At 45.6% G+C, this 16,560-nt stretch overlaps 1 protein-coding gene across 1 annotated transcript in view; it reads left to right on the forward strand.

Moving 5' to 3' along the window:
- The first annotated feature begins 1,762 nt into the window (after positions 1-1,762).
- LOC122436706 overlaps positions 1,763-16,560 on the forward strand; it is a 20,371-nt gene continuing 5,573 nt past the window's right edge. Inside the window, exons 1-4 of the mRNA XM_043460709.1 lie at positions 1,763-1,922; positions 2,808-2,948; positions 12,678-12,736; positions 13,146-13,286. Of these exons, the coding sequence (XP_043316644.1) occupies positions 2,873-2,948; positions 12,678-12,736; positions 13,146-13,286 (276 nt within the window). The 5' untranslated portion in view covers positions 1,763-1,922; positions 2,808-2,872. The remainder of the gene's footprint in view (positions 1,923-2,807; positions 2,949-12,677; positions 12,737-13,145; positions 13,287-16,560) is intronic.

The following is a 16,560-nucleotide window of genomic DNA, read 5'->3' on the forward strand; positions in this document are numbered from 1 at the left end:
CAGGTCTGGTGTAAGTATCTATAGTGTCTTTCCTTTGCAAAGAGCTGTCATTTCATTCTTCTCCCAGAATTCACCACTCTCATCTAATCATCAGCTCCATCACAACCTTTTTGGTGGAAAATCCTAAATCAAAATCTTAAATGTATGAGGTATGAAGTAAGTGCTTAATAAATATTAGCTCTTAAACTAACGACTTTGGAAGTTATCAGGTGGTTTGTAGAAGAAAGTTCTGGGTCTGGTGCTGGTACTCAAATGAGGCGAGGGTCTCCAGCCCCTTTGCTTTCTGAGAGAAGGGTGCAGTGCCCCATGTATGCTGGGGGAGACCCAACGGTAACAGCTGCACCTACACCTCGAATACCTAACCAGACTTCCTTTCTCCCCATTCTTTAGAGGTTGGAATTGCAGACAAGTACCCCCATGCAGAAATCATGGGGGCAGTTAACTTAAAAAAAAAAATGCAGAGTAAACTCTGCCTCCTACCCTGCCTGTGACTCACTCTCCATGTCACCTGATTGCCCACAGAGGCATACTAGAAACGCTTCTAGTTTCTAAATTTTTCTCACAACCATCAGTAGGCTGGGCTCTAGAGCTGTTTTTCAGGGAAGAGAACAACTGGATACAAACCAGAATCCTTCTTAAAAAATGATTGATAGGTGGTTGGTGGATGACACTGTGATGAAAGTTTGTTAGGGGAAACTCGAAAGTTCTGAATGTATTCATATATTCATATACATCACTGAGGATGACCAGGAGGAAAATAACATTGTCTTCATGGCTTGATCCAGTCAAGACAGCCTACCAGACGGAGTGAGAATTTCTTAAGACCTTCTCAGAACTAGTGCCATCTCATTTATGAATGATGGAAGCGTTCTGGCCGGGATTCCTATTCAGGATGCAGAGTTCTCTCCGTGGGTAATGTTTGTATCACCCTGGCATAATCTCTACAGTATATAACACTTAAATAACAGAGAGAGGAGGGCAACACCCTGAGATTTGAGGAAGAAAAGAGACAAGTATAGAATGAGAACATTTTGCTAGAAATTTAGAAGGAAAGAGTAAGACATTATTTTCCAGGATGGTGCCGAAAACGGGAAAACGGAGTGTGCGATCCTCATGCTTGAACTATATCTCACAATAATAAACTATCCCCTCTTGGGGCTTCGAGTCTCCCTGTTGCTCACAGGGACGCTGCTCCCCGGTCACAGGAGCAGCCAGAACTGGCGCTGAGCTCTCGCCCTCAGAGCACTTTTCAGATGCCAGGAGGAAACATCACCCTTGTAGGAGGGTGGGAGACGTAATTGTCTAAAGGACGAACCCTCCTCCATCCCTCAATGTTGGGGCTTCTTTCCAGCTCTTTTTGAAGAAGCACGTTTATGACTGATCGCTCAACACCTTGTTGGTTCTGACTGCAGAAAACACACCTTATAAATATACGATAACCATCCTGTAATAGAGAGTGTGACAATTTACTTCACAGTGCGTTTCGGGCTGCTAATTGATCGTTTCAGTCCAGGGACGATTTGGAATAAATTATAGCCATCAAAAGGATATCACAGCTCATTTTGGTGGAAGGATTTCCACGTCGCCTCGCGTTAGTCAGAGAGCCGATTGCTCCCGGCGGGCAGACAGGAGGGGAGGGAACCGGCCCAGGAAAGGAGTGGCGGGGTGGGATGAGGGGAGCAGGACTGGGCGGGGCCGAAGGGCCCGCTGGGCGGGCCCGGCGGGACGGGGCGGGGGCGGGGGCGATGGGCGGGGCCGACGGCGGCGCGCAGGCGGCGGCTGCAGGTCCGCGGCCGGACGGTAGAGGCCTCCCTTCCGAGGCGGCGGCGCGGATGCTACCTGCTGGCGCTCGGCACCCCGGCGCGAGCCTGCGCGTCTTTCCCGGCGAGGTCCCTACGCGGCGCGGCCGGGCCAGGCCCAGTGTGAGTATTCCCCACGCGCTCCCCTCCTCCCGCAGGCGGTAGCGCCCGTTCATCTGAAGTGAGAGTTTCCGTCGGGCAGAGGAGCCGGGGTGCTCGCGTGAGCGGCATCTCACCTCCCGCTGGAGGCTTCCTGTCGGTGGGGTTCCCCGCGGGAGCGGGCGCGGTAACGTGGACCGCCGCTCTCTGGGCTCACGGAACCGGAGTAGCGAGGCGGAGAGGCGCCGCGGCGCCGTCGGGGGCTTTGTGTGTAGTTGGGGCCCACGGCTTCGGTAGCTCTGGTTCTCACGCCGCAGTTGGGGAAGGGCGCGTGCGGAGCGTCTCGGCCGCGGAGGGCGCCTCGCCCACCGGCACCTGCAGAAGAGGGCGAGGAGGGGAATGGCGGGTCGGCGCCAGGAGGTGCTGCCGAGGTCGCGAGGGCGGCGGGTCACGCGCCGTGGAAGGCGGCGAGAGCGCAGCTTGAAAACTCTGCCCCGGACGCAGAGGCCACGCCGAGCCGACCGGCCCAGGACCCCGCTCCGTCGGATCAGCTTCTCCAGGCCGCCGCGCCCTCGTTTCCATTTCGTTTCCCGCAAAATGTGCGGTCGCGTGGTGGTCGTGGAGAAGGGAAATCCTGTTCCTACCTAGAATTCAGCTTTGAAAAAAGTATTGTCCTATTTCTGTCGCAAGCACTTGCCAGTCTGGCCTTCTCCTCCCCCGCCCACGAGGCCTCCGGGCAACTTTCATTTTCTTCCTAAATTAAGTTAGTCCGTAAGAAAGATTGAGGCCCTTTGCTCACGTGTAGCCGACTCCACCCTCTACCCCCACCCCCCCCACCCCCCAGTTCGTGAGCTCAAAGTCTCTTCGTTTTTTAGTCTTCTGTCACGCTAATAAATTTTGTCAATCTAGGGCACGGATGGTTCCATGCAGGCGATCTTGACAGCAGTCATCATACCAAGCTATTATGAAGTGTGATGTCAGTTTGGAGGACGGATAATATATGTCAGTTCTTGACACTCTTATCTTACAAGGAAACATCTGAGACCATCAGTAAGAGGCATTTTAATTCACACACCAAAAATATTTTGTGTTTGGTTGACATCTCTCAAAATGCTGAAAGTAGCATTTATCATTTTGTAGGTATTTATCAATGTACTCACAAAAGCCCCCATAGGAAGGAGGAGGGTTTTGTCTTAGTCCTGTTCTATCACATAAACCAAGGAACAGAGAAGTGTGTCCTACCCAATAAATAGTCCTTATAAGCCAGTGATAGAGCTGTATTTATGAGACCAAGCATCTTCTAAAACTGGAATAATGGAAAAGGGAAGAAACTGGTTATGTTTATATCTCTGTTGTGAAAGATAATTGTCTGCTAGCTTAAATGAGAAACCTTATGCTTTCAGCACAAGTGCTGTGTGAAATGATCCATTTATCTCAGGTATGGAAGTCAGGTAAATTTTCTGTAAAACCCAGTCTTAATTATTACTTCAAAAGTATGGCTTGGGTCCTAATGAATGAATTCTGAAATCTAAAGCAGAATCTAAATCCAAATCTAAGCAGAAGCTTTAGGCTTGATATTATGTAATAGTCAGCAACTTTATTTATATGGACCAAATCCCATGGGAGTTAGTTTTATAATGAACTCTGCCTGTGTTCACCGAAGATACGGTTTTCTTTTCCTCAATTCATTAATTCAGTAACTATTCATTATACTTATAACCTGTCAACTTTGCCTTTGAACATGATCCCTATAGGCATATAATGCATAACTGTTGAAATGTAACTGAAATGTGGAAAATATGTATATCTTCTTCAGGCTTAAGGAATATTACTATAAAAGAGTTAAAAACCTGTGGCCTTTCATTCATATTAAAAATTGTATTGACTACTCTCAAGTAGTAAATTAAAAGAAGAAAAATTAGAAATCAGAAAGTTTTCTCCAGTCTGTGCCCTATTCACAATGCCATATTTTTTTTTCTCAAACTTTTCAAAACAAAGTTTAAAGGACCTGCATGATTGAATGGGTTTATGATGTTCTTTTAATAATTCTAGAATATGTAACTTTCCTTAAAAAGGCTTAATTTTTATGATGATATGCTGAACTGGCTCATGCTATGTGAGTGAAGCATTCTGTTTCCATTGTTGCCACTGTTGACACTTCATTCTGAAGCTCTTCACTTGGGTACTCTTCAGAACCTACAGCACATCTTGTTAAAAGTTTTGGAAGTGGGAAGTCATCATCCTTTAAAGCCTTTCTGTGCCCTGAAGACTGGGGTGATCAAGTCAGTGAATATAATTGGAGGTCAAAACAACTGTAAAGACTATTAGATGTCTTTCTTGAGTAGTTTTTAAACTATTCTAATGTCATTATATAAATGTAGTTTGAACATTGGTAGCACCACTGGAATAAAAGTAGCTGCCAAGGGAAAGCTTTGAGAAAACTGGACATTTGGAGCTTACAGCATCTCTTTGATTATCAACAAATTATTAATCTAAGAATCATGTACATGTCTAGTACAATGGAATGCAGTATAAGTAGTAGTAACGTTAGGCGCTCAGTCGTGTCTGACTTTGCAATCCCACAGACTGTAGCCTGCCGGGTTTCTCTGTCTATGGGATCCTCCAGACAAGAATACTGGAGTGGTTTGCCATTCCCTTCTCCAGAGGCTCTTCCCAACCCAGGAATTGAACCCAGCTCTCCTGCATTGCAGGCAGACTCTTGACCATCTTGAGCTACAGGGAAGTCCATTGGAATGCAGTATAGAGACACCTTATTTCAGAAAGCTTTATTGTTAAGAATTTGATCTAGATTTTATAAGAGCTCAATTTTGCTGCTATGATTTTAGAAGCTGTTAAATTCTGGAATATGGGATTCGGTAGGAAAAATCCAAGATGGGCTAAAATCAGAATTACCCTATATACTTCTCTGGGCTTCCCAGGTGGCGCTAGTGGTAAACAACCTGCCTGCCAGTGCAGATGTAAGAGACGTGGGTTTGATCCCTGGGTTGGGAAAATCCCCTGGAGTAGGAAATGGCAACCCACTTCAGTATTCTTGCCTGGAGGATCCCATGGATAGAGGAACCTGGCAGGCTACAGTCCATAGAGTTGCACAGAGTCAGATACAACTGAAACTAGCATTACACACATACATATACTTCTCTAAATTTGGTGCCCCACATTCCTTGAAATATAGGAATCACACTCAGTTAAGAAATCAAACTTAACCTGTATTCTATTTAGTGAGCAAGACATTTACCACAATAAAAAAAAAAGAAAAACCTCAGTGATTCTTCAACTGTAGGTGAAGTCTAACTTGTAGGTCGAAACATTTGTCTTCTTTAAGTAGATGGTTGTGAATAGAGACCCAAAGTATGTATACACACACACACACACACACACACACATATATAGTGGAACCAATGTGTGCTAAAAATATGCTATGTGCTGTGCAAAATACAGAGTCATGAAACCCCTTACTCTGACTTTAAATTCTTATGATAGTCATGACCAGAATATGGGAGATGGGGTAGAAAGACACTCAAGGAAAAGAGAGGTGGAGATGGGAAGAGGTGGGTCATGGGACTTTTGAATCATAATTAATTGAATTCACTTAAGAGACGTCCTTTCCAAAAACCACTGGCAAATAATTTAAACTCTGAGGAATAATTCAAATTCAATACCAGCTGAGACTGTATGGAGAACCAAGAAAAGCAGAAAGAATGTAATTAGGTGAATAGGAATTTTTCTAAGGATTCAGATCTAATATCTTTAGTATTATATAGAGGGCCACAGGATCATTAGTGATTAGCAGGGATCCAGACTGTAATGATCAGGAGAGATCAAGACCAGAGGACAAAGATGAAAGAGTCCTCCTGCTTAAACTGAATGTTGCAAATGCTGATGGAACTTACAGAGAGAAGGTCAACCAGCAGACAAAGAAATAGGGCAACAGTGCCAAGTCGTCAAGTATGTTCCTCTCTTTCACCCCAGAGTTCGATTGGATATGGGGATTAACCAAGCTTGAGCTGAGACAAAAAGAATATCTTTATTTCAGCCATTTATGAGATCTGGAACTTTGAGTTTTGTCTGCTTTGATGAGTTTGGTTATTGCTTAGAAATTAGGGAAGGGGACCTGCTGGGCTCTGGATGTCAGAGATATACCCAACTAAAAGGTCAGTAGACAAGGTGGAGAGATCCAGTTCTGGATTTTTTCTGGGGAAAAGACTGTCTACTAGTAGACAAAACAACTCCTAAATTTTATGTTACAAGTACTAAGAAGTATCAGGTACCCAGCAAATACTCAAAATATTCTATAGATTTAAAGAACCATCCAGGTATTTCTTAGTTTGAATCTAAATGTTAAATTTTGTATATAGTGTTTATAGTTTCAGGATTGGAGTGGAGGACTTTCCGTATGGCCATTTTTAAAAAAGTCTGGTTAGTATAGCTTGAGGCCCATCTCTTTCAGATAGAGAGGTTACTGGTTTTAGATTTGTAGAATTCACATGGATCAAGAATATAGAAATGACGGGAAGTCGCCCTGAGAATTGGGAAATACCATATGGTAGAAAGTATCCTGGACTAGGAGTAGGAACTAGGTTTATCATGTACCAGTTGTGTTACTTGAGGCAAATTTTCATTTTCTCATAGGCAAAATGTATATAGTACATTTATTTCAAGGGTGGTTTTGAGCCTTATCTGAGATGAAATAAATGGAAGGACTGGGGTTATTAAATGCTGTGCGTGTGCAAGCTTTTGTGTGCTACAACATGGGTTTTGTAGGTCAAGGTAAGGGTTGTTAAGCTGTCCAGATATTTAAAACCAAAATGTAAGTGAAGATGGAAACCTATCTTTGGGAATTTAGGAGAACAGACTAGTTTTCACATGAATACTAGAGAACAGTGAATCATAGTCATCATTCCCCCTTTTCTCAAATTTATAGGAAGTACCTGTTGCCTTCCTAAGAGGTTTTCTTTTTTGTTTGTTTGTTTGTTTGGACCTGTTGGAAGTAAAGAAACCTGTTAGCTTGCTTGGTGCTATCAAGTCCAGATCTTCAGCACTGGCAGTGAAGCCACAGTCTCCATGTGGGGAAAAGTAGCCAAGCGTCCAGGCCTTGATTCTTGTACTCTTAGAAGTTCTTTTCTTAGAGAGTTTATGAATCCCTGTTGCCACCTACATGTCTTAGAAGAAAGCAGGCAAGAAACTAGATGGAGTGCCATGTATTGGTCAACTGTGAGTATTTTTTGCAATTGTGGTTCTTCCCACAGCAGCAGGCCATTAGAAAAGTTCTCTCTCTGATTTTCTCCTGTGTCTTTAAAAGGTAGAAGCTTGCTTGGGACAGGGTAGTCTGCCTCATGGGGCTGCAAAGAGTCGGACGTGACTGAGCACACACACACATCTCAGAGAAACACCAATACAGATACAGACGGTGGTGGCGCTGGCTCCCACCACCCAGGGGCGGGGAGCGGGGGCGAATAGAAGGGGTGGCTTGGGATGGATACACTCATTCTTTCTTCTCTTGAGTTTCAGAGTCTGCCGTACTAAAGAGGAAAACAGTGCCCTTACCTTAAGACGTGGTTAGAGGGTATTTTCTAGAGGTTTACTGAGGATCCTCCACACATCGACACTTCATTAATTAATGTTGTGTGAAACAAAATGTGTTTGAGCCACTACATTGTATTGGTTAAGGAAAAAAAACATTTGATTCAGATGGCTGTGTTTGAACCTCACATCTGCCACTTCTTGCTGAGTGGCTTGGGCAAGTTTCTTAATCTCTCTGAACCCTGAGCACCAGTTTACGTGCAAAAGGACAATAATAACAGTGTCTGCTTTTTAGGGTTATTGTGCATGAAGGTGTTCAACAAATGGAAGCTATATCATTAGGCTCTGGAGAGTGAGGAAGATAAAGAAATATTAGGCAAATTCCCCTCTTCAGGGAGCTTACAGTATGGTTGGAAGGGACTGTGTAAATGAAAACTGACCTAACAGTACAGGGCAGAGAATAGGAGTGCCAAGTAAAAGCTGCAGATAATGAAGGGTTCAGCAGACTGCCAAGGACTAGGATGATGGTGAAAGATTTCAAGATAGAGGTGGAAATTTCTCTCTGGGATTTGTAGGCTGGGATTCAGATATGTATACTGGAGTTGAGAAGGTGTCCCAGAGGGCAAGGAGAACACACAGTACTGCAGGGGTGAGAGTATGTCAAATGGAAAGTAAACCAGTTTTTAAGCCAGACAGGGAAGCCTAAGAATCCTGTCTCTGCTGAGATCTTAGTTGGACAAGTACCTTAATTTCTTTACTCTCAGTTTCTCCAGTCCTAAAATGGGTACAGTCATATCTCATTAAATTGAAGGGAAATTAGAGAATGTTTGTAAGGCCTAACATGTGCTTGCCGCCTCACAAGTATTCAATAAAATGAAGATAATTCATGTGGTGTTTTCAGGGGACAACAGAGGATCTGTCTTCCTGAAGAGCTGTCTTGCTGGTGTAAGCTAGTACTGGAAAACAAGTCAGAAAAGGCCAGTTAGTGCCTATGGGCAGAGTGGAGAGGAGGCTTGAAGGCCGATTTAAGGAGCTGGGTGGGGTTATTATATACTGTCAGCGCTCTTGAGGCTTTTGAGTGCCTTAATTAGGAGAAATTAATCTCAAGGCACTCTGAAGGCTGTTTTGGAGGAAGGAAGAAATTCATGCATCTGTAAGCTAGGAAGTGTCTAGATTAGGATAGTGGTAAGGTTATTAGTAGCTTTCCTGATGGCTCAGTCGTAAAGAATTCTTCTACCAATGTAGGAGACTCAGGTTCAATCTCTGGGTGGGAAAGATCCCCTGGAGAAGGAAATGGCTTCCCACTCCAGTATTCCTGCCTTGGAAATCCCATGGACATGGCAGGCTACAGTCCATAGGGTCACAAAAGAGTCAGACATGACTTAGTGACTGAACAAGAACAAAGGTTATTAGACCAGGTTGATGTGGTCTCTTTAAAGTTTCTTTTGTAAAAGGAGATTAGAGTTCAGTAGTTTTCCAGAATAAAATCAGTATAGGTCCACAGCTTTGGAAAATAGAACTCACTCAATATCCAGAGACTGTAGAAGGTGGGAAGTAACTTTAATGCTAAATAAATGCTAGAACTTGCTTCAGCTTATGAAATAGTCCTTTTTAAAGAAACTTTCCTTTTCCTGTTAATGCACATATGTGTGTGCCTATCACTGGTTTTCAGGAAAACACAGTGTAGATCATTTATAATTGTTTGGTGTTTGAGGTTAGGGTTGAGTACCAAGTAGCATTGGGTCAAATGGGGAGGAGCCTGCAGCAAAGTAGTAATTTGATGACTTTATTTGGTGACAGTGTGACTTGGATGAGAAAATACTGTCTTCTCCCTTGGGTTTAGAAGTGATTTAATTAAAAACACAAACCTAGGAAATGGTTTTGGATACTAGTGAATTCATTTATGTTGTCTCTCTCACCACTCTTTTCTGTCCCTAATAGTTCTGTAATGGGAGAATATATAGTGGATAACTGTATTTCTAAAGAAAGTCACACTGATTATATGGAACCCATTTTTAAAATGTGAGAAAATTGAAACTGTTCAGTGGTAGACCTTAAACATGTAGGAAAGGATGACTGACCTCTGCTGGTTTCCGGAATTTTGCTGTTCTCTCATTTGGCTATAAGGGCAACCTGTTGCTTATAACTCTGGGGTATCTGGGGTGTCACAGTAGTTAACTGTGACTATGCACTGCTGCCTTCAGAAGGAGGGTGCACGTGTAAGGGGCCTGTGTGCAGTGGTGGGTGGGAAGGCAGGCCTTGTGGGGTTAGAGGCAGAGCAGGCTGTCCTGATGTTCTGAGCAGAGGGATAAAGTGTATTTCATTTCTCATCCCCTGACTTTACTGAAATCTGCTGTGAAACGGGGGGTGGGGGGGGGGCGGGGTGGGTAGAAAGAAAGCATGATGCTGTAAGGTTATTAAGATGTCAGCATGCAGATTATATCTGACTCTTGACACTCCTTTTCACTCCATCCTGGAAACAGAAGGCTATGTAAGAAACCTGTTCCAAGAGAAGGAAGGGGAGAAAGCAAAAGACATCTTCCTACTTTTTAATGAAAGAGTTTTTGAGTGTACATTAATTTTGGATTTCTGGTGTCCGTTTTACCCTAAATAGACCATCCAAAGAAGCTCCTGGCTGAAATCCTGGCTAGGGGCTTCAGATCAGGGGCAGGTGGCCTTGGGCAGGGGGTCTTCAGGGTGCTCCTGGCATTAATTTTGCTGAAAAGAGCCTCACAAGAGACCCAGTCTGCCGTCCTGCATGAGTGGCAGGCATTGGGCCTTGGAGAGGGCCTCCATGCAAATTTCAGTCTTGCCCCCTCCTCCAACCCCTCTGTCTTCTGCTCCTGCAGTGGGACCTCTCTTTCTCCCTCTTCCCTCTTTTTTCAATTAAATGAATTAATTACCAGGCATTTAACTTTTTGCCAGACTCTTTCATTATGCCTGGAGTTGTTGCTGAGCGGCAAAGGAAGTAATAACATTCGCAGTGAGGGGCAAATCCTGTTAATGAACAAATTAAAGTTCAAACAGTGATTCAAGTTCACAACCTCTCTGTGGCTCTTCTCTTTAATAAGAGTTATACATGTTACTTTCCTCGCTCTTTTCTCCCTTTTATTACTTTTTAAGCTTTTCATCAACACTGCTGGGGCATATTTGAGGCTCCCAACCTTTCAGCCCTGACAAGGACTCGAGCAGTTATAATCCCATCTTAATTTGGCAACTTTTGTAAAACACATAAAGGGCCCAGGGTCACCTTTGGTCGCCAGAGCCCTGCGTGACCCTCTAGTTTTCACCCCTGCCAGGGCTTCCGTGGACTGCTTCTCTGGATCTGGTTTTCTCTCCTCTCTTGCACTTAGAGTCTGACTCAACTTCCCTCCCTGAGGCACAGCCTGCAGGGAGGGCCAGAGAGTGTCCGCAGCCCTCCCACTCTCGGTTCCCTCTGCAGTCAGCCTCTCCACGTGACCCCGACAAAGGGAAGGTGGGGGGCGGGGGAGGAGCCTCTGGACTAAAAGCTGAGAACCTCTACGGAGAAAGGCGTTTGGGGTAGGAAGGATGCCTGACCCCTTCCCCACCACCACTGTCACCAAACGCTGCTCGCCTGGCTGAGGGGACCTTGCCTGAAATGGCGCGGGAAGGCCCCAGGCCCCTTGCCCTTTGATGGACTGGCCAGGGCCTAACAGGAAGGGGGCAGGAGTCAGGGATGCGTTAGGTGCCCGCCTACTCCTTCCCACTCTATTCTTCCAAAATGTGAATTTCGTGGGGGTCTTCTCCACATCCCTGCTTGGCTTCTCACCACCATCCCCTGAGCATAGCTTGATATAATCACCATGACAACTGCAATCTAGAAGCATACACATAATAGAGATGAAATAGACAAAAGATTAGCATGCCATGAAAAGTACAATAAGTTTCTTATTTAGCATTTAGATAACTATCTTTCCTTCGGAGCAAGCTTCAAAGTTGAAGCCAGTTTAGACCAAGAGGATTAATTCTTTCTCCCACATGCTTCATTGAATCTCTCATTACCAAACTTTGTCTGTATTGATGTAAGATTTGATTGAAGATTAGAGCATTTAGCAAATCTTGCTTTTCTGCATGTATCAGGTCCTTTCAAGCAGGGATCGCAGGGCCCAGTGGTCAATACCCTTACTTTTATCCAGTGTCTGCTTCATTTAAACTTAATCAACTCCATCAATGAACTGGAACAGGGAAACGTCCCTGCGGTAAGAATGTTGTGCTTTTGTGGGATAATTCTTTGCTCTTTCCCGATCCGTTGGCGTTAAACCTAAAATTGCACTATGATGAACTTTTTTTTTTTAATCAATATGATAATGACAATTGGGCCTGAATGCTCTGGTAGGACTTAGAGTAGACCAGGATCTGGCCTCCATTACTAAAACAACTTCTGGTCCTGCGATAGTCTTCCACCTTTTGTGTGGCTTTAATACCTTTTCTTCCCTGACATTGAATATTGCTCAAGCTGGAAAATGATGCATCTTTGTAGAGAAGGCTCATATGTCACAGCCAGAAAGTGAAGCAGACCGATTGGTTGTGTGAATTATCTGACTTGCTGCAGTGAATTATTTGCACTGTTTCCCTACCTAGTCAACAAGTTCCTGAGGTATAGTAGAAATCAATCAAAACTGACAGCCCGCGTGTGAAGGCTTTACTGTGTAAATCTGGCGCACTCATCCTGGCCATGCCGGCCCTGGCATCTGTATATCATTTTTATACTGCTACCAGTAGAGCAATTTCAAAAGTATTTGCAAGGAAAATGCGTGTCCCCATCTGTTCCTGGAAGCATAAATGTGCCACCTTCGGAGGGTTTTCACTGGTAATCATATCTTTAATGATCAACAGACTAGTGATATATACTTTTCCATAAAATGGGGTTTTCTTCACTTTATTGTGATTGGCTAGAATAAATAGCTTTTCCATATGTTAGAGAGATAAAATATAAGATTAGCAGAGGTCGTTTGTTGGATAGTAAACAAAAGAAACAATTCAATCCAAATAATCTTTGAAAAGAAGCAATGACAAAGTTAAGTTGCAATAACAGAGCATCTGGGGCCCCACATCAGAAAACAGACCTTGTTCCTCCTTGGAATAGGAGCCGTTTAAGAGCAGAAACTCAGAGTCTTCTAGAGGACTCTGGTGACTTATTCTCAGAGGCAGGGAGGGAAGGATCAGGGTAAGGAGGAGAGGCTAGACTAATACTTACTTGTTTATTTCTGTTTTAAGGTTGTATCTCCTTTCCCTTACCTGCTATTTGCCTGCCTTCACTGAAGCAAGAGCCCTGGGTAAGTTGGTGGGTGATGTGTTCAGAAAGCAGGAAAGTGTCACCCTCCAGAATTTCTCTTCAGGCCTACAGGGGATGAGGATTGTTCATGTACTTGAACAGTTGGCTTCCTCCTTGGGAGATTCTCTTCTCCCATAGAAAGGGGTGGCCTCTGAAGATGGGCAGATTGCTGGCCTTTGAAATTCCAAAGCCATGCAGAAGACACCTCAAGATTGCCAAACCCACCAGAAATACTCCTCCCCCCGCCCAAGTGTTCTTAGTAATCAGTCCCACCTGTATAGGTTACAGTCTGAAGATACAATCAGGTGCTAACCATCACCTCGCCTACCCACATACATACATTCACACAGGTGTTCTCCACTCAGAGCCCAAGAGCACTGCCCCAGCCCCAACCTTTTTTTTTCTTCCAGATGCAGATACTCCTAGTCTTCGGCAAAAGTTGGAAGTGTCTCCTCCAGCTGTCTGTCCAGAAGTTGCAACTGCCTGCTCAGGAATCTAATTCTGTTGTTTCCAGAATTCAGAGAGAACCTCCTATTTTGCGAAAGACTGATGTTAGTTGTAGGATACCTGAATCTAAACAATGTCTATGTTTTCAGCCTTTGAGCTTCTAGAAGATAGGTGTAGAGCTACTGAGACCTGTTTTCTACAAGTCAAGTATTGAGAATGAGAAGTTGAGGTGGAGGGGATGTTCTCTGTATGCATTGAGACCAGGACCAGTTAGCACATTAATCTTAAACTGGTTCTTTACTCTTTACAGTTATGTATTGTTACTGACCTTTTCCCCCTGGGGATAATGGGAGAAAAGCTCTGTCTTTTCTGTATATCTTACCCCTTGTCTCATGTTCCATAGAAATTTTTGCTCTCTGCAAATGCCTGCTTCTCTCACTGCAGCAGTAGTGTGTGGGTATTAGTTTCAAAGTGGGAAATGTTTTTTTCAGGCTGATCCCAAGGAGGAAGTCTCTCTTAGCATCTTAAATCCAACTCGTGTTAATTTCCTCATCCCAGTGAGGTTTGGAACAAATGACAGGACAATAGAAAAACAGCTTACCCCAAACCTATGGCCAAAGGAAAAGGGAAATCCACTGTCAAAAGGTTTTCTTCTCAAATTTCTCCTTAATTTTAGAAACAGAGTCTTATAGGCTGGGTTGCATGTAGACAGTCATAGGCTATATAAAAGATCTACAAATTGATCACACTTTGCCTGCTCTGAAATCAGACTTACTGTAGTATTGCAATTACGATTAAAAGGGAAGTTACATGTGTGGTTTCCACACTGCATGTGATACACTGCAGATCCTCTGTGAATTTGCTTGCCACAAGGAAATCCTGGCATGAGTAGTATATGAGGCATATTTTACACTCAATTTAGAATATTGTACTTCCTGATTTCCAGGAGTTTGAAACCCATTTTGCATTGAATTTCTAGGTTTTCATAAAATGAAGTAATAAACCTCACCAACTGATTTTCTGTGGAAGAAAGAAATGTGATGTTTGCGCCTTCTCTTGTCCAGGAGGACAGAGCTCTCACTACTACAGTTGGGCTATTTCCCACTGCACACTTGTGTACGCAGGAGCCCTGTCTAACCCACAAGACTGCCAGGAACACTGTCACCCACCCCAGAGCAGGAGACATCTGCAGGGGCTCGTGTTGGTTGAGGCTCTGAATCATAGAACTGCAGGCGTCTAGAGTTTTCCTAAACCTGGATTGGAGAGCCATTTGCAGCATATAGTCCTGTGCTGCTTCAGAGCCACAGACCTTGTACACATGCACATTCGTAGCAGAGGTGGAAGTCTTGGCAACTGTTGAACAAAGATTTTAAAATTTAAAAACAAACATACCGTGTTCAGGGTGAAAATTACCCGCACTGACAATGCTCTTTCCTGCCACAGTCTCAGTGCCACCAGGCAGCCTCCTCAGTCTGGTGTTTCACAGAAAATATACTTAATTACAGATGAGCTACTGGGTGCCTGTGTGTAACAATCTTTTTTCTTAATCAGTTTTATGAAAACAAAAAAACTATCCCACCTTAGAAGAAAATATTGAACCTAAAACTTTCAGATATTTGAAAACATATGGGTATATTCTGCCTCATGATTATAAAAATGCTCAAGTATATAATAGTAATTGTTTTTTTAGATGTGCCTTAACAAGGCAGAGATGGGCAGGCAGTATGGTATTTTGGAAAGAAATTCAGTTTTTTAGAATAAGTCATTTCTTAAATGACTTAAGACAAAATGAACTTTCAAAATTTTGATTGACAATCTTTAAGTTTAAATTACCAATAAAATACCACCTGAATCTTAAAAATGCCAAGGTATGTAAAGTTATCAGAAAATGAAATTTTGGGGGGAAACTGAAGTCTTTTGTTCTCCTTCACTCTAACCAGCATGTGGTAATACTTTTATTGGGGATTTTCATCTTCTTCAGAAGGAAATAGCAGGAAAACAGCTTGTATAGTTAATAACCTCAGTCTAAAGACTGTTATTTCCAGGCAAAATTTTTAGTTACCCTGGTCTGTGACCAGTGTTAAGGGATGTGTTTTCTTTTGGGGTGAGAACAACTAGGTTAAGATCTGGAGAAGACGCTGACTTTTCCCTGTGGGGGAAGGGCGGGGAGAAAGGAAGCAAAAATAGTTTTACTGGGCAGCCTAAGGACTGCTTCAGGCACCATCTAGGAATTTGGACTTCTAGGCAGTCTGCTTTTGTCAGCCCATCTGATACCAGTCTTGGAGCAGTCACCCTGGGAGTGGTTGCGGGTGGTCCCTAACTGATCCCGGTCTCTGCTGCCTCGGCCCAGTCGACTTTCGCCCGAAGACTTAAGGTACAGCCGTCCTGGGTTCCCCTCCCCCACCCGCACAGACGCCGAGGGACGCGACAGCTGGTCCAGGACGCCCTCTGGTCACCCGGGAGCGGGACGATGCCGGCGCTCCGGGCTTTCAGGAGCCGGGTTTAGGCGCCTTCCACCCGCCGCGCCGTTGGACTAAGGGGCAGGTCAGCCGGAGGGCTCTCAGCCTTGGCCCCCGGGCACATGACCCGGGTAGCGCCCGCGCGCCGCCCGCGGCTGACGCCAGACCTGCAGCGCCTCGGCCCGACGCGTCCCGGCGAGCCTGGCGCGACGGCCAGACCCCGGGACACCTGCCCAGGCGGGGTCGGGTCGCCTGTCTGCACGGGAGGTGGGCTTGAGAGCGCAGGCGGGTCGCCAGCGACCACTAGCCGCTGGTCAACCTCGAGGCAGACTCGGGGAAGTGGGTCAAATACGGCCTGCGCCCCACTTGTCCGCCACCGGCCCCTTCTCTGTCCCGGGAGAACCGCTCTGCGGACGCAGGCGCGGGGCTGAGAGCCCCGGGCGACCGGGGGGGTCGGGGGAGGTCTGACTCTGCGGTCAGGGCCTTGCCCCTGAGAGCGGGACGGGAGCCTCCGCGGCGTCCAGCGGCTCTCCCTCAGACACCCGTCCCCAGACGCTGCCGACGAACGTCCTCGAGGCGGGAGCCGCGGCTCCTTGCGAGTCCGCGCGCTGCTGACCCGGGCTGGAGGCTACTCCTCGCCTGCGCCTAGGCCGCTCGCCCGGGCTCGCGGGTCCCTAGAGCAGGGCCAGGCCAGCGCCCGCGTCCTCTCTGGCCCGCCCCTTCTGCCGCTCCTTCCCACCCTCGCCCGACTCAGTTGGAAGGTGTCCGGGTCCCGTCCCGGGCCCTAGTGGACGGCCGTGGACGCCCTTTCGCGTGGGCCCGGCTCGGACTCGGCCCTGGGGCTTCTGCGGTCGAGAGCTGCGAGCTGAGGCCTTCACTTCTCTCGGCGCCGTCTCCTCTCCTCGCTCGAAAGCCCGTA

This window comes from Cervus canadensis, chromosome 2, assembly GCF_019320065.1.
Source record: "Cervus canadensis isolate Bull #8, Minnesota chromosome 2, ASM1932006v1, whole genome shotgun sequence".
NCBI classification, from domain to species: Eukaryota; Metazoa; Chordata; class Mammalia; order Artiodactyla; family Cervidae; genus Cervus; species Cervus canadensis.